The sequence below is a fragment of the Emys orbicularis genome, chromosome 3 (assembly GCF_028017835.1).
Source record: "Emys orbicularis isolate rEmyOrb1 chromosome 3, rEmyOrb1.hap1, whole genome shotgun sequence".
Lineage (NCBI taxonomy): Eukaryota > Metazoa > Chordata > Testudines > Emydidae > Emys > Emys orbicularis.
In genome coordinates this window covers 216,578,989-216,604,047 of record NC_088685.1, presented here as the reverse complement: position 1 = coordinate 216,604,047, position 25,059 = coordinate 216,578,989, and the positions used below count along the sequence as shown (strand labels likewise).

General features: G+C 42.9%; 1 protein-coding gene across 1 annotated transcript in view; it reads left to right on the top strand.

The window, feature by feature from the left end:
- Positions 1-3,174: 3,174 nt before the first annotated feature.
- The window catches only part of MRPS5 (mitochondrial ribosomal protein S5), an 81,592-nt gene continuing 59,707 nt past the window's right edge, over positions 3,175-25,059 (top strand). The window contains exons 1-2 of the mRNA XM_065401248.1: positions 3,175-3,245; positions 17,728-17,865. Coding sequence (XP_065257320.1) covers positions 3,194-3,245; positions 17,728-17,865 — 190 coding nt within the window. The 5' untranslated portion in view covers positions 3,175-3,193. The remainder of the gene's footprint in view (positions 3,246-17,727; positions 17,866-25,059) is intronic.

The window sequence follows — 25,059 nt, the reverse complement described above, 5'->3', positions numbered from 1 at the left end:
ACGAATTATACTGCTCCCCATCCCCCAGGTGTGCTTCTGCAGGGTTAGCCAGATGAACCTAACCTTTCCCCTGGGCTAAAGCATGGCTTCATACGTTAGCCTGATGTCCCGAGGGAGCTTTTCAAGCATGCTAAGCTAACTCGACTGAGCTACTGCAATTGAAAACCATTCTGCCCTTCCGTGCAGGGCCCTCGAGTCATGTTAAACCCGTCCAGCAGTGGGTGAGTGTGCCTGTATGCTATGAGTTTTGTGAGAGTTTAAGAATCCACAAATGTGCTGCTACACTTTGCCTTGTCTCAGGCAAGGACCCAAACACGTGGATGGCAATGTGTTCCTGTGGTGATCCCACAAGATACTGCTGCACTGGGATTCTCTTTGTCCCAGGGGACCCTTTTTTGCCATGCAAATATTTCATCTCCACACGCATGGAGAAAGGACTAGCCTTTCACTACGTAGCTGTCCTCCCTCCATGTCTAAGCTGTAGCCTTTTGGTAGGATGAGGGAGTTTACCTAGTTGTTGCCTGTGCTGTACTTGTTCTGTTGATAAGGAAAGTGCTGTCGCACTACAGAAGCAGAAATATTCACTTTACTAATAAATCTCATACAAGAGACAGAGTCTGCTCCTTTTAAAATTACATCTTGGAGTTGAATGTACAGAGGACCGTTCCAGGAAGTGGATTTCCGGGCTGAACAATGCTCTTCCTCCATTTTTTCCACATACAATCTATAGTGTGACAACAAGAGACCAGCTTGCAAAGCAATATACAGTAATTCTCCTTGACAAAGGACAAAATATAGTCACCTCTACTTTCCTGACATCAGTTGTAGCAATATAACAAGATGCAGAGTAGTTGAGCAGCCATTGTGCAAGTGGCAAAATTTTGTTATGTAACTACTTAGTAACAGGCAATTTATTTTTCTCCTATAACTAAATTATGTATAACAAGTCGATTTCCCAGTTGGCTATCCTGTGCACCATTAATCAGAGAGGGAAATTAATTTTATATATCAAAATGAATAACGGAAGTACAGAGGTGAGAATATTTGATACAAATTTGCTCATCAGAAATTATTTTATATTCACCTGCATTGTAAGTATTTAAGGACTGAAGTATTGTCATCTAGATACTATAAGAATGGGCATATTAAAAGTACCTAAAATGGATAGAAATCCTGTTTATATTAATAAAATGTCTTCCATCAGTTTTCTGCCAGCCTATATGATGTCACTGCTCTGCAAGAAATTTTTCTTATACTTTTTCAATATTTTCCCCAACATATAAAGCAATCATCATGCTACTCACTGAATAGAGCATTGATAAGTAATGGAATGAGTGGTTGTTTGGCACATTCCAGATAATCTTCAAGGCATCTGCTTCTATTCACTAAAACAAATTATTTATTACTATTTAACACATCTCTCATGTAATTAATAAGTACAGTAGCTCTGTATAAGAAAATGCCTTTTATTAATGGGATCTTGACTGATAAATCCATTGATTATCAGCTAGGAAAAGCAGTATGGAAAGTGTCTGATCTGAATAATTTCAGCTCAACTTTCCTAGTAGAAAAATGTATCTGAAAAAGCAGGAACTAATTCCTCTTTTAAAAATGTCTTTAATGTATAAAATACACATATCGGTAGCTATCCTAACAAAAGTCACAAGGATATCCCAATGGACTCAGGGACAGTTCAAATGAGTGCAGGATGAACAATCACTGTGGGTAAAATGGTGCTCCACTGAAGTCAATGAGAATAGTGTCACTGACTTCAGTAGGGACAGGACATAGTGGGCATTAGTATTCACACGAAATGTTAGGTACCCAGAATAATCTCTTTATTTAATTTGAATAGATAAAACCCAAGAAAAACTGCTGCAACTGACTACTGCTGAGCTCACACTGCATTTCTCATGCTGGGTTTCTTTTCTGGATTTTTTGGTGTCCTTTGTCTGATTTCTCTCCTGGATGTCTAGATTTCCTTGTGTGATTTCTAGATTACTGAATTTCTGTATTTCCATATTTATGTGGGTATGTCTATATTTCTTAGCATCTGGTTTTTGTTAGTTTTCTCTTCTGCATTTCATAATATCTTCTCTGAAGGTGCAAACCTCAAACTGGTCAGTTCAGCCCGTAGTTTCCTTTGCTCACCCTGCTTTCACTAGCAGGACCAAGAAATTTTGCCCCAGATCCCTAAGTGGCCCCTTTCAAGGACTGAACTCACAACCCTGGATTTAGCAGGCCAGTGCTCAAACCACTGAGCTATCCCATTCTTTCTACTATCTCCACGTGGCTAGGAGATTCTGTACAGTTATGCACAGGCCTTTGCCACCTCCGGTCTGAACTACAGCAATGCCATACACCTGGGCATGCAGCCAGCGGGAAGGTCCCACTAGGAAGGAATGCAGCCTCCCTCCAGGACTTCAGCAACAAGGGCCCCTGTGCCTGCTTCAAATCTGCCCTCCATGCTCTGGGCTCCCTTCCCATCGACTATTGAGTCAAATTCAAGGTTTTGGACCCAGATCCTCAAAGTAATTTCGGTTCCCAAGGTGGGCTGATTTCGAGGGAATCCCGGACTACGGTCCGTTGGCGACCCCGGCCTGGTTTTCAGTCGGCCCGTGGCCGGACCCAGCAGCGCTAGAAGAGCAGGTCCAGGCCTGGCACGAGGCCTGGGCTTCACCCATGGAACTTTCCAGCACAAGGCGGGCGGGGAAGCAGGGGGAGGGGGCAGGCCAGGCCCTGCCAGGAGCCCCCAGACCCAGGGCACCACAGAGCCCATCCCCCTCCCTCCACAAAGCGCAGCCCCGCCCCACAATCGCCGCACCCAATGAGAGCGGGGGGAGGGGCTACGCCTGACTCCGCCCTACACCTGCTGCCCGCGGAGTCACGTGATTGTGCCGGCCGCTGCGAGAGTCACGTGGAAGCGGGTTAACCATCCTCTGTGCAGGGCTAGTGGGGTCCTGATGCAAGGCCCCCAAGTAGGGCTGTCTGTCCTGCTGCCTGTAGCCCCCGTGCGGGCACTGCCAGGGGAGGACGCGGGCCGTTGTTTAACCCCTTTGTCTTTCCCCGGTCGGGGGAACGGTTCGCTGCGACACACATTAGCTCCCCCCCTCCCGCCGAGGTATCTTTCCTGTCAGGCACTGGGTAGGGCCACTACCTACGGTGGCCGAGAGAGGCACGAGCCGGCAGGGAGATGGCGGCGAGCTGGCTGTGTGGCTCTGGTGCCCTGAGAGCTGTGTGGAGAGGTGAGGCCCCTCGTGCCGCGCACTGGCGGGAGGGCAGCGGCTCCCTGCCCGGCGTTACCCCGCCCAGCCCGCCCGAGCGCGGAGCCGGTGCGTGGCTCGGGGATCGGGCCCGCATAGCTCAGTGGGTTGAGCATTGGCCGCTAAAACCCAGGGTGGTGAGTCGCCCCCGACGCGCGCCGCTGCCCTTGGCGGGGCCGGTGTCCCGGGCTGAGCGCGCGGATATGGCCCCGCTCCTGCTGCTCGCGCGGGGCCGCTCCGCGTGGGGTGGAACGGGCTCCACCATGTAAGTTACCGCTGCTGGGCGCGCTGCGCTTCGCCGCTCTGCGCCCTGCCCGCCTGTGCCTCGGCCCTGCCCGCCTGCGCCCCGGCCCTGCGCCGCTGGGCCCTGCCCGTCTGTGCCTCGGCCCTGCACCCCAGCAGTGCCTGCAGTGTGCCCGCCTGTGCCCCTGCCCGCCTGCACCCCGGCCCTGTGCCCCAGCAGTGCCTGCAGTGTGCCCGCCTGTGCCCCTGCCCGCCTGCACCCCGGCCCTGTGCCCCTGCAGTGTGCCCGCCTGCACCCCGGCCCTGTGCCCCAGCAGTGCCCGGCTGCGCCTCGGCCCTGCCCGCCTGCGCCCCAGCAGTGCCCGCAGTGTGCCCGCCTGTGCCCCAGTCCTGTGCCCCGGCCCTGCCCGCCTGTGCCCCAGCCCTGCGCCCCAGCAGTGCCTGCAGTGTGCCCACCCTGCCCGACTGCGTCCAGCACTGCGCCCCAGACGTGCCCACCTGCACCCCAGCTTAGGTTGGTGTGCACTCCAGAGTTCTTCCAGACTTGCACTGTTTGAGTGACCAACGTAGAGAAGTGCCCGCCGCTGTTTTAATTCGGTCCTGTGTTTTTACCTGCTTTCTCAACCATTCATTATTGGGGCTGAAATTTTCCATGCTTGAGCCCTGATGCTGGAAGTGATCCATACAGGTGGAGCCCCATTGAGTGCTATGACGCGCTGTACACATGCATCCTGGCTTGAAGGACCAGCTCCTTAACCTTCATCCCTGTTTCAGTACAAGTAGCCGAGGAGACATCTTTTCTACTTGAAAAAAAATCAGAATTTTTTCTATGACGATAACTCATGCATCTTAAACTTTAACTTCAAATTTAGGCATGAAGGAATCCTTTCAAAGAACAGTGACCCAGATCCTGCAGTGAATTCCATGTGGGCAAAAGGGTCCACCTGCATTGATCTCAGTAGAGGATCAAGGCCTTGGCTAATCTTGAAAGGAAAGTGGTGTGACATGCTAGTTACTATAGTGTAAGACCTGGTGTACACTACAGCATTAGGTCGACGTAAGGCAGCTGCTTTAGTGTGGGGACAAAGACAAAAATGTCTTCACCCAGCACCCAGAGAAGATTGTGAGGAAGAGAAAGGAAGTGAAGGCAGGAACATAGGCATAGTTTGACTGCTATATTTGGGGGGGCAAAGCGTGGGCGCACATGCGCAGACACACATGCACGCTGAAGCCTGTTCCCTTGGCTCACTGGCTGTCTCCCCTGCCTGGAGTGGTACGTGGGCTGCTGGTGCTGGCTGGGAACGGGATGGCTTAATGGGGGAGGCCAGTTGCTGCTGTCTGCTGTGGTGATCTGAGCATGGGAGCTGTGGCCACTCTGCCATGTGCCGGGCTTCCCATCCCCATCCCCATATCCCTTTTGCTTCCCCATCCCATCCCCCTTTGCTTCCCCACTATCCCCTGCTGCATCCCCCACCCCCTACTCCCCCATCCCTTTCTCTTCCCCCTGCCCTATCCCACCCTTCCCCACTGTCTCTACCCCCCAGCTCCACCCTGCCGCCCTTGGGCACTCACCATTGTATAGGAAACAGGTGAGCACCAGGATCCAGGAGGTGGCATCCAGCTACCCAGGTAGCAACCCAGGAGCCCACCCTGCTCCCCGCCCTTGCTGCCAGCTCTGCGCTTGCAGAAATCGGGGTGGGGTGGGGGAATGGCACATGACCTTGTGTGCCCCACATGCCTTGCCTCTGTTTGGGGGGGGCAATGCCCCCTCTGCACCTCCCCAAACTACACCCATGGGCAAGAAGGTATAACAAACAAAAAAGATGTAGTAAGGTGCATTTTATTTTCAAAAGTATATTAAATGGAAAGTTGTCACAATTAAATACAGTACAGAACTCTTCCTTTATATTGTAGGGGTAAGGCTTTAGAGGTGTGATACCACAGATATTTAACTTAGCTAGAAGACTTAGTCCTGGGGGGAGTAAATATTGGGTAAACTTTTCAAACCTTTCTGCAAAGACCTTATTCCTTCCCTTAGCTGTCTCCTAGAGTGGGGCTCACAGTAACTTAGATAGATGCCTTTAAATTATTCCTCAGCTGACAGTAAACTAGACAGTGTACTTGCTAAGCATCTCTGGGTAATAACTTAAAGGGATTGGTCAAGTTTGATTGAGGACAAAGCTGAAATGGAGCGATGAGAAACTCTCCAAGGATTTTGAGAGTACACGTTGCAGGTTAAGGAGGCAGAGTTCCTCCTCAGTGTTTTCCCCCAAAGAGGCCCCAACCTTTATTATCATTTTCTACTCTTGTGCATTCTCTTCCATGCAGGGCTTCCCTGTCTTTAACTTAGTTTCAGGAAGTACCAAAGTTACATGATTTATGCGGTATATTTTGAACCTAAATTTCTCAGTCTGACAAATTATCAGCGTGTTCCACCATTTCGTGACATCTTCTGTTAATTCTCTCCCCTTATGCATTTTTAAAAAACTATTGTACTAGTTCAAAGGCCATGGGATGAGCCTATCAATCTCTACACCAACCCTAAAGCTGTTGTAAGTCTCTCTAGCTTTTGGAGGCCTGAGAAGTGAGAGTAAAAGAGTGGGAATTAGCTCATTTTTAAGAGCTATCTTTCTCTCCCCTCCCACCCTTTCCCCCCGATATCCCTGAGCCTTTTAGTTGGATCTTGGTTTCTTTCTCTGATTTCTCCAATACATCTGACTTTTCTCTGTCAGCCTGTTGCAGATTCATCATTATTGATCTTCCAGACTTTAAATGGCTGGAAGAATGGCTATTTTGTGCTGCTCAGGGTTGGTCTCTAAGGGAGTAGGCAATATTATCTGCTTCCAGAACAAAAGATTTATTGTTTGAGAGGAGACATGTCCCTATAAAGATTAAAAAACAGGAGGAGGAGGAGGAATGAAAATAGTGTTCAGAGGAAATGAAGGATCACGTTCACTCAGTAACTTACAGAATGTTGCTGGGGAATTGGGCAGATTCTGGTTTGTCACAGGAAGGGTATCACTGCATCTCACAACTGCTGCTGCACAGATTTTGTTAGATGTGTAATTACTCGAGTTATGCGTCTCATGCTACAATCTGGTCTCAGCTAGTTACAGTTTTTACAGGAAAAAGTCTTTAATTTTCTCTTAGGTGCTGTGTCATTAGCCAATGCACATTCCTAGGGCGTCTACTTAGTATCGTGAAGGAATGCCTGTTAACATTTTTTACTTCGATTTTCACGTAGGGTTCCACTACATCAAAGTTAATACATGTACATTTTGGGGGGAAAAGGTTGCACCTTTTGCATAGTGATAAGTACTGCCAGAGACTGAGACTAAGGCTATGCCTAGACTACCACTTATGTCGGTATAATTTACATCGCTCGGGGGTGGGAATAAGCCACCTCCCTGAGCAACATAAGTTACACCAACCTAAGCACCGGTGTGGACAGCGCTTTGTTGGCAGGAGAGCTTCTCCCTCTGACATAGCTGCTGGTGGATTAATTGGAGGTGGATTAATTAAATTGACTGGCGAGCTCTCTCCCGTCAGCTTAGAGCGGCTCCACTAGAGTTCTTACAGCGGCACAGCTGAAAGCTCTCTGGAGTAGCCATAGCCCCAGCTGAATCCTAAAGGCCAGATAAAGAGGGGAAACACCCAGGAAAGCATTATCAAAGCTATTTTTAAACAGTTTAGATTTGTTGTTGCTCTTTGAAAGGGAGGGCCTTGAGGGGAGGCTCCAGCACACCTTTCTCTCTGGCGTCCCGGTTTGGACTCAGAAAGCTGGACAGCCAGTGGGTACTTTCCTGCCTTTCTGAGAGTGCTTCCTCCCCCTCGTCAAAGGCAAAGTAAAGTTTTCAACTAGCCTGGCTACAGCCATAGTCCTTTGGAAGCTTCCAACAAAATGAAACAAGGCTGTTAGTGAATTTCTGCTCCTTCTTTCTCAGAACGGTGTAAAATAAAGTAATGCCCATCCTGTAGCAAAGCTGGAAATAACCTCAAATCCACCAGGAGACTTGCAATCAGGCCAATTGTGTTTCCTTCGTTGGGGCAAACCTTTCCCCTCATCTGGTTACACTGGGTTGCTCATCCATTTGTAGGAACAGACCTCTTCCCTAGAGGTGATCTGGGAAGGCTGAAAGGCTGCAGCTGCTTCCTAGATCTGCTGATTAACGCTTGTCTCCGCATTGTGGAGCTCCAGGGCTTTCTGACCTGACCATCCTCCTGTCCCCCTGAGGGCCCATACAGGTGGTGTACCCTGTCACATGCTTGTGTTTTAAACTTGCATTTCCTAAGGAGAAGGCAAATTGCTCAAGTTTCATCATAAAAGTTCACATTCTTAATAAAAAGGAAGAGTTTGTACCAGTGGGCTTCAAAGCTTTACATTGATTGAGCACTTGTGACTTTCTGGAGTGTATGAGATGATGTAAAAAACTACAGTTACTGCACAGTTGTGGATAACTGCACTGGGTGTTACTTTGGGACTTCCGTGCTTAGTGTATTCTTTCTGTTCAAAACACAACAGTTTGCATATTGGTTTCTGCGCAGATGAAATATGGAATAGAAATAGAAGGTAAACGAGTTTGTTGACCAACAAAAGTTAAGTAAGATTAAATATTTTCAAAATAGCTGTCTTGGAATTTTATCAATACATCTGAGATTTCCACGTACATTAACTTCTTGAACATTAGAGTTATTTCAGACTGGAGCTTTCCATTCAGGACCCTGGAATAACACCTATCCAATTTTAACTAAGCAATAAAAATCTTGATAGGTCTTTGAAAAATAAATCTTACCAATGCAGATCATGCTGCTTAAACCAGCTTCATGCAGTCTTTCTTCTTACAAGGACAGACTTTGTTAAGAATGGTTTTCTGTATTTAATTTGTGTAGAAAATAATTACAGCAGTAGAGGGGATTATTAAACTGCTGCTGACTGTAAAAATTAATTAGTGCTCAGATTCTGCAGAACACCACATTCCATAGTGAAATAAATTTCCTGAATGTTGAGTACATTTGCTCTCAAAAATATATTGAGATGGTAGTTAGAATGGAAAGCGATTTACAATCTGCAGACATTACATAGTCCTTATGACCAAATTCCCAGATCCTGAGTGTTAAACAGATTTATTGTTAAAGTAAAGGCAGATATTACATAGCTCAGGGGTTCTCAACCTTTTTCTTTCTGAGGGTCCCGCAACATGCTATACAAATTCCACAGCCTGCCTATGCCACAACAACTGTTCTTCTGCATTTCCGGTAGGTTAAAAGCCAGGGCCAGCATTAAGAGGTAGCAAGCAGGGCAGTTGCCCAGGGCCCCACGCCATGGGCTGGGGCCCGTAAAACTAAGTTGCTCGGGCTTTGGCTTTAGCCCTGGGTGGCAGGGCTCGGGCTTTGGCTTTCTGCCCTGGGCCATAGCAAGTCTAACGCTGGCCCTGCTCTCTGGTTTATTTGGCGGGCCCCCTGAAATCTGCTCATGGCCCCTCTGGGGGCCCTGGACCCCTGGTTGAGAACTGCTGCCGTAGTTTACAGTAAGTGGGTGTGGAGGTACAAAAGCCTTTCATCAGAAAGACAGCTGTGTTACAAAGCAGATTCTTGTAGCTGTCACTTTGCATATACAGAAAATAACTATTGTTTGTTTTCCCTTATCCAGATCAGAATATTTTTATTCATCTTTAATTTTACTCATGTTCGTACATCTCTTGAGACTAGATTTCCAGCCATTGCTGTTACTTTGGGGGGAGAAAAATTGAGTAGCCATGCTTTTATTATGTAAATTTTTAGCCTGGAATGCTTTTGTTACTGAGGAATCAGGGTGCATAAGGGCTTGTCTTCACTGCATTGTTAGCCTGACCTATAAAAGATTTTCTCATAACCTGATTCCCGTCCACACATAAGTCTGTAGCTCAAGTTAAGAGATGCTTTAAGCTAGAGTTAGCTGGTTCATAAGGGGGTATGGGTTGAAGCTGAAGTGCTGCTGACACTGAAGTTTATAGTGCACTGCGGATGCAGCAACTTGAGTTACAATTCGTCAGCTGCTAATACAAACACTGTGGGTATGTCTACACAGCATAAGAATATAAGAACAGCCATACTGTGTCAGACTAGTTGTCCATCTAGCCCAATATCTTGTCTTCCAACAGTGGCCAGTGCCAGATGCTCCAGAGGGAATGAACAGAACAGAGCAACTATCTAGTGACCATCCTCTGTCGTCCAGTCCCAGCATCTGGCAGTCAGAGGCTTAGGGATACCCAAAGCATGGGGTTGCGTCCCTGACTATCTTGGCTCATAGCCGCTGATGCACCTGTCCTCCAGGAATGTATCTAATTCTTTTTTTTAATCCAGTTATAGTTTTGGCCCTCACAATATCCCCTGATGAGTTACACTGGTAGACTCTGCATTGTTTGAAGAAGTACTTCCTTTCGTTTGTTTTAAACCTGCTGCCTATTAATTTCATTGGATGACCCCTTGTTCTTGTGTTATGTGAAGGGGTAAATAACACTTCCTTATTCATTTTCTCCATCCTTTTCATGATTTTATAGACCTCCATCATATTTCCCCTTAGTCATCTCTTTTCCAGGCTGAACAGTCCCAGTCCTTTTAATTTCTCCTCATATGGAAGCTGTTCCATGCTCCTAATCAATCATTTTTGTTACCCTTCTCTGTACCTTTTCCAATTCCAATATATCTTTTTTGAGATGGGGTGACCAGAACTGCACACAATATTTAAGATATGGGAGTAGCAAGGGTTTATATAGTGGCATTTTGATATCTACTGTTTTATCTATCCCTTTCCTAATGGTTCCTAACATTCCATTTGCTTTTTTGACTGCCGCTGCACATTGAGTGGATGTTTTCAGAGAACTATCCACAATGACTCCAAGATCTTTCTTGAGTGGTAATGGCTAATGTAGACCCCATCGTTTTATATGTAAAGTTGGGATTATGTTTTCCAATGTACATCACTTTGCATTTATCAACACTGAATTTCATCTGCCATTTTATTGCCCAGTCACCCAGTTTTGTGAGATCCCTTTGTAACTCTTTGCAGTCAGCTTTGGATTTAACTGTCTTGAGTAAATTTGTATGGCTGCAAACATTGCCATCTCACTGTTTACCCCCTTTTCCAGAACATTTATGAATATGTTGAATAGGACAGGTCCCAGTACAGATCCTTGCGGGACCTCGCTATTTACCTCTCTCCATTGTGAAAACTGACCATTTAATTCCTACCCTTTGTTTCCCAACTTTTAACCAGTTACTGATCCAGGAGAGGACCTTTCCTCTTATTCCATGACTGCTTACTTTGCTTATGAGCCTTTGGTGTGAGAGACCTTGTCAAAGGCTATCTGAAGGTCCAAGTACACTGTATCCACTAGATCATCCTTGTCCACATTTGTTGATCCCCCTTCAAAGAATTTTAATAGATTGATGAGGCATGATTTCCCTTTACAAAAGTCATATTGACTCTTCCCCAACATATTGTGTTCATCTGTGTCTGATAATTCTGTTCTTTACTATAGTTTCAACCAGTTAGCATGGTACTGAAATTAGGTATACTGGCCTGTAATTGCCAGGATCACCTCTGGAGCCTGTTTTAAAAATTGGTGTTACATTAGCTGTCCTCCAGTCATCTGGTACAGAGGCTGATTTAAGTGATAGCTTATGTACTGCAGTTAGTAGTTCTGCAATTTCACATTTGAGTTCCTTCATTGTTCTTGGGCGAATACCATCTGGTTCTGGTGATTTATTACTGTTTAATGTATCAATTTGTTCCAAAACCTCCACTGTTGACAACTCATTCTGGGACAGAGCCTCAGATCTGTCACCTAAAAAGAATGGCTCAGGTGTGGGAATTTCCTTCACATCCTCTATATCAGTGAAGATCAATGCAAAGAATTCATTTAGCTTCTCTGCAATGGCCTTGTCTTCTCTGAATGCTCCTTTAGCATCTCTATCGTTCAGAGGCTCCACTGATTGATTGGCAAGCTTCCTGCTTTGGGTGTATGTAAAAAAACTTTTTTTGTGAGTTTTTGTGTCTTTTGCTAGTTGCTCTTCAAATTCTTCTTTGGCCTGCCTATTTATACTGTTACACTTGTCTTGTCAAAGTTTATGCTCCTTTCTGTTTATCTCACTAGGATGTTACTTACAATTTTTAAAGGATATCTTTTGGAATCTAACTGCCTTTTTTACTCTATTGTTCAGCCCTAGTGGCATTTGGGGGGGGGTCCTCTCACTACCTTTTTTTATTTGGAGTACACATTTAATTTGAGCCTCTGTTACGGTGTTTTTAAAAAGTTTCCATGCAGCTAGCAGGCATTTCACTTTTGTAACTGTTCCTTTCTGTTTCACTAGCTTCCTCATTTTTGTGTAGTTCCCCTTTTTTGAAGTTGAATGCTACTGTGGTGAACTTCTTTGATATCCCCCACACCCAGGAATGTTAAATTTAATTACATTATGGTTTCTGTTACTGAGCAGTTCAGCTATATTCACCTCTTGTACCAGATCCTGCTAAATCAAGAGTTACCTCTCCCCTTGTGGGTTCCAGGACTAACTGCTCCAAAAAGCCGTTATTAATGGTGTCTTAGAAATTTTATCTCTGCATCCTGTCCTGAGGTGACATGTTTCCAGTCAACATGGGGATATTGAAATCCTGTATTATTATTGTTTTTTTAATTTTTGTAGCCTCTCTAATCTCTGTGAGCATTTCACAGTCACCATCAAGTGGTCGATAGTACATTCCTACTGCTATACTCTTACTATTCAAGCATGGAATTTCTATCCATAGAGATTCTGTGGTACAGTTTGAGTCATTTAAGATGTTTAGTATATTTGACTTTATGCTTTCTTTCATATAGTGCCACTCCCTCACCGGCACAACTACTCTGTCATTCCTATATATTTTGTACCCTGGCATTACTATGTCCTATTAATTATCATTGTTCCACCAAGGTTCTGTGATGCCTTTTATACCAATATCTTCATTTAATACGAGGCACTCAAATTCACCCATCTTAGTATTTAGACTTCTAGTATTTGTATACAAGCACTTATAAAATGTGTCAATATTTAGTAAGCGCTTGTATACTAATACTAGAAATCTAAATACTAACATGGGTGAATTTAAGTGCCTGGTAGGATGCTTCCCAACGCCAGTAGACTTACATGCAGTAGTTCTGCTTGAGGTAGTGGGCTAAAAACAGCAGAGTGGTCATTGGTAGCTTGGGCTAGCCACACGAGAACATCCCCGGGGGCCAGGGGGGATCATGCACAGGCAGCTAGCCTGAGCCACTGCAGCCATATTTGCTGCTTTTAGCACACTAGCACGAGCAGAGCTAGCATGTGTCTGTCTGCCCACACTGGGAACATGTACCCAAGAGGAGTTTTGTAGTGTGGTCCCTTTCACTCACTAGGCTAGTTCCAGTGGACTAACTAGAGCAGGGTTTTATTTTTTTGTCAAGGTCCACATTTCCTAGTCAAGGTCCAGACTCTAGAGAGACATTTTTCACACTGAAATAATAGTAATGATGATAATAAGTAAATAAAAAGATTTCACGGTCTGTTCAAAAGCGTCTGGCAGTCTGGATTTGGCCCATGGTCCGCCTACTGACCACCCCTGATCTAGAGAATACTAACTTGAGCTAACTGTTGCTGTGAAGCCAGGCCTTAAGATTAGTGCACAACCTTAGCTGCTGTATAGTATGTTTACAATCTAGAAGTATGCAGTGACAGCATGTTTTTTGGTTTTTTTATTATAGAGCAGAAAACCCACTAAGTATGCATTCCTTTCTACTCTGACTTGTCCTCTGCTGTTGTTGCTTTCTTGACATGTCTCCTTTGTCTCAAGAGTGCCAGGGTCCCAATTAAATTCTGAATAGCTTATGACCATGCGTAGGAAATGCTTTAGTCTGAAATAATTAAAAAATAAATAAATCCAGACATAGGTGCTGCCCTTTTGAAAAGTTACAGGAAGTAGTGTGTACGACATGGCAACTAATGTATATATCTGCATTTCAAAATGTTGTGTTACATAGAGATGTGACTTTCCAAACTATTTCCCCTCCACAAATATTTTCCCTGTTTGTCTCTGCTTTTTAAAATGTCTATTCCCTCGGTAGGAGTATGTGCACAGCAGTGTGTGGGTATATTAAATACCAGCATTCAGAGATTCAGGACGTGGGAATGATGCTTTTCTGCTGTATCTTCCTCTGTTCCACTGCAATTCAGAGACCAAAATATTCAGAATATTGTCATCAAAGCCACTTTGGGTCCCTCGATACCTAATTTTGATTTTCAACTCAAGGCCGGAATTCTCTAGATGTAAGGGCTTGTCTACACTTACAGCGCAGCATCGGCGCAGCAGTGCCACTGTTGCACTTGGTGCAGCTGCCTATGCTGACAGGAGAAGGCCATCCGTCAACATAGCACTGTCTGCACCGGGGTTAAGTCGGTATAACTACGCTGCTCGGGGGGGGTGGATTTTCTACACCCTGGAGCGTCTTAGTTATACCAACGTAAGTTCCTAGTGTAGATCAGGCTTAATTATCATAAATTGCACCCTGGTAGCTAGCTGCCTCTGTACGAAGCATTCAGGGGAGCCAGAATTTCACCCAGGATGCTTAGAAAGTGCTGCTAGGAGTAGGGAGGGCCAGGAATAGTATTACCTTTTCTCCCCTGGCAGCTGGCTCCCGATCACCAGGCCTCCTGAGACCCGTCAGACTTCTCCCATGTCCAGCTTCCTTTTATTGCTATGATGCCAGTGTTCATCTGGTTTCTTTTCTTCCCCCTTTTGATGCTTGACTGACTTTCTACTCATCTACAATCTCCTGCTCTCATCCTAGCTGAATTCAGTTTCCATATTGATAACCCAGCTGTTTCCACTGCCTGCTGCTTTCCCTTGCTAATCTAGTTTTTGAGATTCATTTTTGGGCTAACTCCCTTGTTCACTTTTAATCCCTCTTGAACTGTTTTTTTTTTTTTAATAACCAAACACTGTTATTCCCTGATCTCATTGTCTTTGCATTCACTTTCTTTGACTGCCATGAGCCCTTTAGAGTTAGAATGAAGCAGACTTATTTAGCGTGTGGAATTTTTTTTTAATCAACTTAAAATCTACAAAAGCAAAGGAACGTAGCAGGGACATTTTTGCTAATGAATATGCTTCCTTTGCTCTTCTATGATTTGTTTCCAAATGAATGCTTTTCATTTTTCTTATTGTGCTCTACAGTACAGTGTCATATTGTGTGATCATGATCATTTTGATCCATGAAGGACATTTACAACCAAATTAGTTAAGATTCAAATGACCAGTACCACACAGCAGCTGATTCACTCTGATACACAATCTAAGAACAAAATCTAGCCCTGAACGTCTGTGCTGTCCGAGGTCCCAAAAGCTGTTTTTTAATCTACTGATTGGACGTCCCTCTTAGTGTGACTAAACATAAAATACTCTTGATTGTGCACAAACTGTCCGAATAAGGCAGCTTTTTTACAGAATGAAAAATCGGAGTTTACTTAAATGCTGATCATCATTTCTACTGAGGAATTTTTTTTTATCAGTAGAGAATGTGCTCAGGTATATGGAAAGCTCATTATTACTGAATTGGAAGAATTGTAAAGTTTGGAGAAGAATTAATTGTTCTATTGGTGAAGTAGTATTTGAGGTGTGACAAGATTAATAAACGAGGTAAGAGGGCAGAATGGTATTGCAAATAGTTTTGAAATGATTTTATTGATAGGTTACAGCTGTGGAAGATTTAGGAGTGTAACAAGGGAAATTAGAAATATTACAACATAATATGAAACGAAATTAGTTTGTAGATTAAATGACTAACTTTTTAAAAGTAATCTCTAATTTGCATGAGACTCAAAGATAAAATAAATCATTCATATAATTGCCATGAACAGTTGTCCTAAGATTAATTGTTCATCTAATGTAGATTTACTGCTTGTCATTTAAAAAAAAAAAAGAAGGGCGGGGGGGAGAAGCAGCAGCTTGAAAATACAAAACTTTAGACCAGAAGTATGGGCTTTTGTTTAGTTCAGGTTCTAATAAACAGATTATTTAACTGAATATTATCTTTGCACACCCAACACACCTATTAAATCAGTAGGACTTTGGGATGTATAAGGAATGCAGGAGTTGAATGGTAGCCAATATATCTTGTATGCATTTCACATTATGCTTTAATGGGTTGTTTTAATATGTTTGATTTGTACTGGATTCCCTAATGATTTAACCAGGATTTTAAGAATAAACAGGTCACTTTTCTATTGCTATTATTTTTTTAATATCTATTTATGGACAGCTTTTTATTTTGCAGAAATTTACAGGAGCTCAGAATATTTTCATAATGGACTTTTTAGCAATCAAACGAACTTTCCTCAGAAATAACTTATTTTCATTTAAATAAGACTTAAAGTAACATATTAATTTAAATAAAATATTAAGAGAATTTATTAAAAATCTACTGCTGATACAGGGCCCAGTTAAATTCATAAATTGTCATTTGTCTAGGTGAATTAATTACCCTACCTTTTGAGAATGGACCACTAGATCAATAGTATTGGAAGATAACAGTATATGGCAACGATCAATGCTTATTTTGTACTTTTAAAATCTAGTAGGAAAGACTGAATTTAAGAATCCAATTTCTTTATGAGGAAGTAGTTTGTTTTGGATTTAGTTGATTAATGAATAGCTATATTTGAATGGTCTCTTTCAAGGTCAGTACACTGTGTCCCCATTTTTATTTCAAAATGCATACTGTTTTAGTGTATGTGGTTTATTTTAGTAAGAAACAATAGCAAATTCAAATGACCTATGTCAGCTCAAATTTAAAGACATGCAACCCCACACTAGGATGTAAATAAAAATACGCTCAACTTCCATTACTTTGGGCAAAAGCCTGCGAGAACAAAATTTATCCTGTACCCTGAAGGTCAGCAGACTTAGGAAGTGAATTCAAGTCATATACCTTCCTTTTGACAACGCTCTGCCCCCTACACCAGCCATTCACATTTAGGGGCTCTGGGTGAAGGCAAGTCTGTTCAGCGGATACTATATAGGCGTAGCCCTGTAGTGTCAGTGCAGCATACAGCAACAGAAAGGGTTTTTTTCTGTCCGTGTAGGAGCATCACCTCCCCAGACAACATTTGTTACAGCAACGGAAGCACTTTTCCATTGGCATGGCTGCATCTATACTGGGGGTTATGTCAGTCAGAAACTCGGGGGGTTTCACTCCCCTGGCTGATGTAGCTATATCGATGTAATTGTAGACCAAGCCAGAGAGGTAGAGTAGATCAGGTCCTGTCAGTTGCTGTATGACACCTTCTCTTGTACAATGTAGGGCTTTAAAAGTCAGTACCAGCACCTTGAATTGCAGCTAAAACCAAATAAGGAGGCCGGAGCACTCCCTGGATACTGATTTAATATGCCCTCTGTAGCTAGCACAATTAATAAAACCGCTGCTGTATTCTGCATCAGCTGCACTTTCTGAGCGATCTTCAAGATATGACCCCTTGTGTAGTGCATTGCATTAATCCAGTCTGTGGGTGACAAGGACGTGAATAATTGGCTAGGTCTGCATGAGAAAGAAATGGTCACCTTTGTACCAAATGTAGTGGGGGGAGGCATTTTTGGCCACTTCAGCTACGGGTGGATCTGGAAGCACAACCAAAATTGACAAAAGGTGGGAAGGTCCTTTCAGTTATGGGGAGACATTCTCCTGCCACACTTCCTAAATGTTCCCTCTCAACCTGTCTTATTATATGTAACCTATAGGATTCCTTATTAAATTACAATATGATCCTCATTAACATTTTAGGCAGGCATTAGAATAGCACTCTTCAATGGGCTGACTTTGTCCTCAGATTTTCTTTAGAGGGTGCATATATCTTGGAATGTGTTTATTATTTACCATTGTCACGTACCTGATGGATGGAGAATATCCCTCCTTTTCTAGAGGCTGTTTGTAATCTCTGCTAGTGATATGGAAGAAGTCCTCTGCCGATTATTTTTAAACATATCAATGTATGTTGTGTGGTACCTATCATTACTTCTCCCCAAGTACCTCACCTTGTGCAGTCCAGGGACAGAAGGTGGAAGTCTGCTGAGATAATTTTGGGTTTCTTAAAGAAATCAACCTTTTTAAGTCTTTATGGCTGATTCTTTCAACCTGAAAATAAAAATATCTTCACAATTTTGCATCTTCCTCCACAGGCTGTGTCTCGTTACCAGTGAATAGGAGTGGCTGTCGCTATACGAACCTGGAATGGGCTCTACAGACTCGTTGTTACATTTCTGCTCCATGTAGCGTGACAATACAACAATGCAGGCAAGGCAGCTTTTTCAACAAATGTAAGTCTTGAAAAAAGACCACTTTTTTTATAACACGAGCAGTTTGTCTAACTCTCTTCTGTTTTTTATACTGACTCTGTCAACATGAAAATCCCATTTTTGTATTAACATTTTGCATCTACAATAGTTACAAACATCAACTAAGATTACTACAGCTGAAAAGCTAATGGGGGACAGGAAACTTTTTTTTTTCTTTTCTTCTTGTTTCCCCCCTCCGTTTACTTTGTACATTTGACAGTGCCTTGTTGATAGGGTCAGTTTAATAGTTTTCCCTATATAGTCAGGGTCCAGTCCAACTCCCAGTGAAGTCTTTGGATTTTTTTTAGTCAATTAAAAAAACAAAAGATGACAATATCCATCTAATCATCTGCCCAGCTACAACATTAGATCCCAACCCTGCAAAGACTTACACATGTGCTTAACTGTACACACTGAATAGTTCCACTGGAGCCAACAGAACTGCTCGCAGGGCATTATGTTAATCTTGCACAAGTGTTTGCAGGATCCGGTTTTAAGTAACTGATTGGCTTATCTCCATTCTTCTAATTTATACACACTTCCGCTGGTAAAATGATGTATTTATTTTAAACTGTTTTAAGTGAATTAATATGATAAAGATGTAGCATAACAAGCTATTACAGTGTGCTTATTTTGTGAATTCGATATTTTCTTAGTTGCCTACATATTGATTCCATACAAATCCATGAATAGATGTTTTCTAGGATAGAAAGTTTTTCACCAGCAGCTATTTCAGTCTTTAGGTGACTGGATTAAAAAAAAACCACTGCTTTTATGACAGCTTATTGTTTGACTCTGTACGTTCTTAGACAAACTGAACTTCGACCGTTTTTTAAAAATAATTAAACTAATTAGTATCGAGTAAGGGATAATCTCCTCTTGATTCACAAGAATTTAAGCATAGAACTTCTTCAGGCATCAGATGAAACAGAAGCTGTTGGGTGCCTCTAATAGCCAGCATCCAAAGTTGCAGTCATTCCTACAGCCCAGCTGGTTGCATAAAATATGAGGGGTAGCTACATGTGTGGGTGTCGCATGAGATGCCGGAAGTCTGGTGATTTTGTAAAAAGTGGTGAATTGAGTTTTTAAGTTGGCCCTGTCAGTTTGTAAGACCCTTAATGCTGTAGGCCCTGGGTACATTGCAGACTGCCTCCTTTTGCCTCTTCCAGAGACTTGCCTGCATGTTAGGGATGCTTTTGCTGCTACTTCTATCATTGGGCTTTCAGTAGCATGCCTTGCTGTGGTGAACTTTAGGGCTTGACACTTCCTCTCCTTTCATATTCATCCTAACCCCTCTCTCCTCTCTTTTAAAATGTCCCTAAAATGTTGTTTCTGGAAAAGAAAGTAGACGGCTGCTGATCCTGTAGTTCTCTCCCTCTAAACCTTTTTGCCTCTTTCTCTTTAGAAGACTTCCTTGATTAGCTTAATCAAAACACCTTCAACATTCAAACTGATGTGCTTTGTACATTTAACATTGTACAGTGCCCAAGTCCTTTGGCAGTTCAGGTGTATTAGAAATAATATTAAAAATGCAAATATGAACACTTTATATAAAACACACTTTTCAAGTGAAATGTCAACCAAAATGACTGTCAGTGCTGTTCTGTCTCATCATTAAAGGGTTACTTCTCTCACCACATATTTTTAAAAACATTAACTACCTAGTAGCAAGATCATTTGTACCTCCAGATTGACCTTTAAAAATAGTAATTCCAGTTAAGAAAGAGGAATTGCAATTATTTTAGACAGCTTGAAGTCCAAATCCAGACAGCTGGATATCCCTTTCTGATCATACAGCATTTAGGGTTTTTCTTCCTGTCCACTGGCACATCTCAGTGAGGTTTATAATAAGGTAATTTTAAAAGCTGTGGTGTGTTGTCCCAAGTTTTGCCTTTTCCTCTTGGAAAGCAGTTAGGTCTGATTTTCAAATGTGCCTAGTGATTGTGCTTGTCCAGCTTGAGACATTCTGGAAGTGTCTGATTTTCAGAAGGTGCTGAACCCCTGCCCTCCGGAAAGCAGGGCCCTTTTCAGTATCTTGTGTTGGGCACCCAGAATTTGAGCCACTCTAGATCAGCAGTCTCTGTATATAGTTCTTTACCTAGCCATCGTGGCTACTGGGATGTAGGTCAGTGCAAGGCACTCAACAGTCTCTGGTTCCTCCTGTACTGTGGGTTGGCTGTGTGGATTCTGAGCTTAGGTTACCACCATCCTGCCTGTCAATGGATAGAATCTCTTTAGGAGGATGTTTGTAATCCTTTGAAACAATTTGTTTTCATACCCTTAGACATCAGTAAAAATCAGAGTCAGAGGTTGCCTGTAGCTATCACGCTCATTACTAAAATGTAAACTTGTAGGTACAAAACTGAGTCTGTTTATTCGAAATAGAAAGAGAATTGTCTCAACAAAGTTTTAAAAAATATTCCTTATGGGCCAAAATCTGTGTGCTTTATACGTTGGAGTTCATAGATAGTAACCCTTCTTGTTGGTGCCATCTGGATACCAAATGGAAATCATTACTTGAACACAATTTGCTTTTATAATAATTACAAGACCTAGTCTAGCCCAGGGGTCGGCAACCTGTGGCATGCGTGCCAAAGGCGGCACGCAAACTGATTTTTAGTGGGACTCTGCTGCCAGCCGGGATCCTGGCCGCCGCCGCCCCCGCTCAGCCTGCTGCCAGCCTGGATGGACGGAACCCTGGGCCGGCAGCGGGCTGAGTGGGGCCGGCGGCTGGGACCCCGCCTGGCAGGGGGCAGCAGACAGAACCCCAGACCGGCAGCGGGCTGAGCAGCTCAGCCCGCTGCCCATCTGGGGTTCCGTCCGCTGGCCCCTGTAAATGTAAAATGTATTACTGGCACGCGAAACCTTAAATTACAGTAAATAAATGAAGACTTGGCACACCACTTCTCAAAGGTTGCTAACCCCTGGTCTAGCCATTCTTGGAGCACAGTTCTGGCAACAATGAGGAGAAAGCCTGGCCCAGTGATTAGAAACCAAGACAAGGGATCAGGAGTACGAACGGCTGTCTGACCTTAAACAAGCCACTTACCCTCCCTCTGCCTTAGTTTTCCCATCTGTAAAAGGAAGGGAAATAATTTTCACCTACTTCACAGGGGTATTCTGTGATGCTCAGTTAATTGTAAAGTGCTTTCAGATCTTTAGGTGAAAAGAGCTATAGAAATTCAAAATATGATAGTAATTTAAGTATTAAAGCTGAAGTTGATTATATGTGAGGAAAAAGTTCAAAATGTTGTCAGGCTGCATAGAAAGCAGATCGTTCAGAAACAAGGTTGCTGGTATGGTCCCAATTCTGTACGTTATTACAATGCGTGGGCAGACCCTCTTGCACCCACATGGAGCTCCGCTGATCTCAACCCAACTTCTGCTATAGAGAATGTGATCTAGTTGGTCACCACACATACACATTCTGGAACAGCCCAGAGACCCAAACACTCTGGATGCACACAAGCTTACAGAAAAATCTTTGACATACATCAGTAAAAGCTCAGCCTGTTACATTCTGGGGGACACTTCCCCCTGGCAGCTCTTCATAACAGAAAAGAGTGATATTTAACAGCTGCAAGCAAATTCCTATATCATAGTCCATGAAGAAAATTCTACAACTGAATTGTGATCTCATACCTTGTATTTTCTTTAACAAGTCACAATTCTAATATGATTGAGAATTGGTTCAAAGACCATAGGGCTTGAGCTGATGGAGCTATAGGCAGCAAAGACAAGTAACTGCAGCCTAAACACTAAAACTACTTGGCAATACACCCAGAGAGACTATCAGCCTGTTATCCAGAATTATACCTGTGCAGAGTGACTTCAACCCCAATCAGCCATACCCCTTCAGTTGCTTCAGCAAACACCTCTTCCGCATCTGCTTATGTATCAAAGTATAATACTGCAGTGAACACTCGCGTATAACTGTGCTACATAAAAACGCTCTGTCATCCTTATGGGATATGGGAAAGGGGAAAACTTAAAGCTTTTCCTTACTAGAGTATACCACCTCCTAGGCTATGTAATACATGAGAAAGGTGGCCACTTCCATTGTTTCTAAATCAAGTGGGAATAAATCAGTCCAGTAACATAAAATTATATTGAATATACCAATCGCTGATTCAGGAGGCTGTGCTAACTAAAAAGAATTTTATTTGGTATAAAACTTGGCATTTGGGTTCTTTCTAGAAACATCAGTTCACATATCTACTTTTTTATTAGATTATACTCTAAATATCTCCTTTTCATCCAGATGAGTTTTCTTTGGGCTAGTTCTTTCATTTATGTCTGACCCACTTAATAAGGAACAGAATCTGGGAAAATAGTAATCATTCCTTTCCATATTAAAAGTGGAAAGTTCTTTTGAGAACAGAGCATGTCTACTCCAGATGCACTTAAATTGTTCCAGTTAGGAGAGAGACAGTTACTGACTACTTTTATCAGTAATAATAATATAAACAACTACATTTGTTCAACACTGAAGATCTCTAAAATCAGGAAAAGCCAGAGTTAAATTTCAACAGTGATGTTTCACAACCTGCCTGCTTTGTTATGTACATTGATTTAAATGCTATATGTTTAGTCAAAAAAACAGGAATGGGGGGGGAAAACCCATGTTTATAGCTGAGTTAATTATGCTGTTGGAACCTTGAACTTCTTGACTGATTTTTACCTATGCAAGCTAACTTTGTGTTAACAGTTCAGTGCATTTCAGATTTTTTTAAAGAGGAAAAGGACCCGATTTGCAGACCTAACTAATGCTACAGTGCCCAAATCCCCTTATTGGTGTCAGGGAGGTCACTTCCTTGTCCCCCTTTATTTAAAAAAAAAAAATCTTAACACTGGAAAGTTTTAACCATCTTTTTTTGTAATGAGGTCAACCAGAGTGACCTTCAAAGTATTGTACCATGAGTACAGCATCCATTAGTGAAGTTCAGGATCCCATTTTCTATTTTAAGCTGCTATTCAGAAATAATATGTTTCCACTGTTTGACAAAGTAAAGTATTCATAGCAGTTTTCATTTGTTATTAAAGTGACAAGAGTTCGTATATAGCCAGATAGGCTTGTAGTTGGATTTGTTCAGGTTTTGGATCATGGATTCAGTCTTTAAATTTTTAGGTTAAGAATTCAATCTCTAAATAGCATTCCCTTTGGGCAAATCACTGAACCTTTAATGTTTATAACGAGCTTTGATATCCTCAGATGGAACATGCTATTGAAGTGCAAAGTATTGTTCATCTACAGTGGGGCAAGATTATTCACTGTGCTGCATGCAGGAGCAGGAAAGCATCTTTCAGGATAGCTTTTTCCAACTCTCAAATCTTCTCATGATACCGTAAAACAGCACAATTATAAGTAGGAAGTAGCTCCTGGGCATCAGGAAATTGCCCATAACTCAGTGAGAATAGTTTCCCGTAGGTAATGTAAGAACAATAATCATCTAGATTTGTATAGAATGCATCTGTTTTAAACACCATACCTAAACTATAGTTATTCAGTAAATCAATAATGAAATCCAGTTTGTTTTGTTTTTTTTAAGTGACATCACTAAAGTTTTATAAACAGGCAGGTTTATAAACTGTCTCCATGACACATCATCAGGATGCAGAGAAGGCAACTCAGGTTTGTTTGTCTGTGAGAAGCCATTGGTAATCCGGGTAGATGTTATTACCAAAGTATCTTCTGAGTCTGCAAGGTGGAGAGTGCAGGCATTCTCACCCCCACAGAACCTCCTGCCTGGCAATGAGTATAGCAGTGAATGAAAACAGACAAACAGAAGCAGTTGCTCAGCATGTGACACTGAGGAATAGAAGCTAGTGTCCTGATCCTGCAAAGAGTTGTGTGCATGCAGACCTTGCACCTGGGCAGTGCCCCATTGACTTCAGTGTGGGGGAGAGGGTCCTCCTGGGTGTTTGGACTGAAGTGAAGTTAAAGTATGCTGTTTAAATACAGTTCGAGCACTTCCATGGCTCTTTTGGTGTCTGGGATTTGATGTGGGCCTCCACTCCCCACCCTGCCCGCAAACAAAACATATATACAGGGCAACCCCCATCTTTTCATGTTCTCTCTCTCTCTGTGTGTGTGTGTGTGTGTGTGTGTGTGTGTGTATATATCTTCCTACTGTATTTTCCACTCCATGCATCTGATGAAGTGGGTTTTAGCCCACAAAAGCTTATGCCCAAATAAATTTGTTAGTCTCTCAGGTGCCACAAGGACTCCTCGTTGTTTTTGCTGATACAGACTAACACGGCTACCACTCTGAAACCAGCTTCCTCAAACTTTCTGAATGTCCAGAAGCTCTGCCAGCCCCTTGGGTATACCCGAGCTGTCCCTAAATGCAATTTTTGAGTGATTTGGTAGCATGCTGTCTAGAATGTCATGTACATTCCAAAGTTTCTAGGATAGACAGTAGGGGAGATAGCCAAAGATGAGCTCTTCAGAGATCTCCAAAGCTATGCAATGAAATCTTCAGAGGTTGAGAGTGGAGTTACCAGGGGGGAAAATGGAACATTTATGAGTGTGTTTTGTGTCTTTTTTTTTTTTTTTAACTTTGCATTTTATAGCAATTTCCATCTGAGGAACTCTCTAATTCAGTGGTTCCCAAACTTTTTGAGGCACCCAATCAGCTGCGTTTTGTCTCTTTGTGACTCACAATTACACATATTTGCCCTGTGCCCTGCCATCTGCCATTTTGTTGCCCAGTCACCCAGTTTTGAGAGATCCTTTTGTAGCTCTTCGCAGTCGGCCTGGAACTTAACTATCTTGACTAGTTTGTAACTAGGAACTAGTGCTGCAGGTGAGTGCACTGTGTGCTTGCTCTCCAACTCACATGCCTCCAGGGTCTCCTCTCAACCTGCTAAAGTATTTTAAAGATTTCCACAAGCATCTTTAAACAGCCTTTGAGAGAGCTTCACAATTAGCTTGCTACTTTTTAAGAATCTAGTTGTAAAGATTTCTACTTAATGCTGCTTTTGGGACTAAAACAATCAAGAAGAGTTAATGTTATGAATGCAGCTGGCTAAGTTTTTGAAAATCCTCTAAAGGGTAAATCTGTGCTTATCCTTCCTCAAACCTCCACGGGGAATTCTGCAAACAATTTTTGGTTATTACCCCAGGATTATGGAGGGAAATAGAATCAATCCACATCTTTGTCTGTTTTCAGTGGT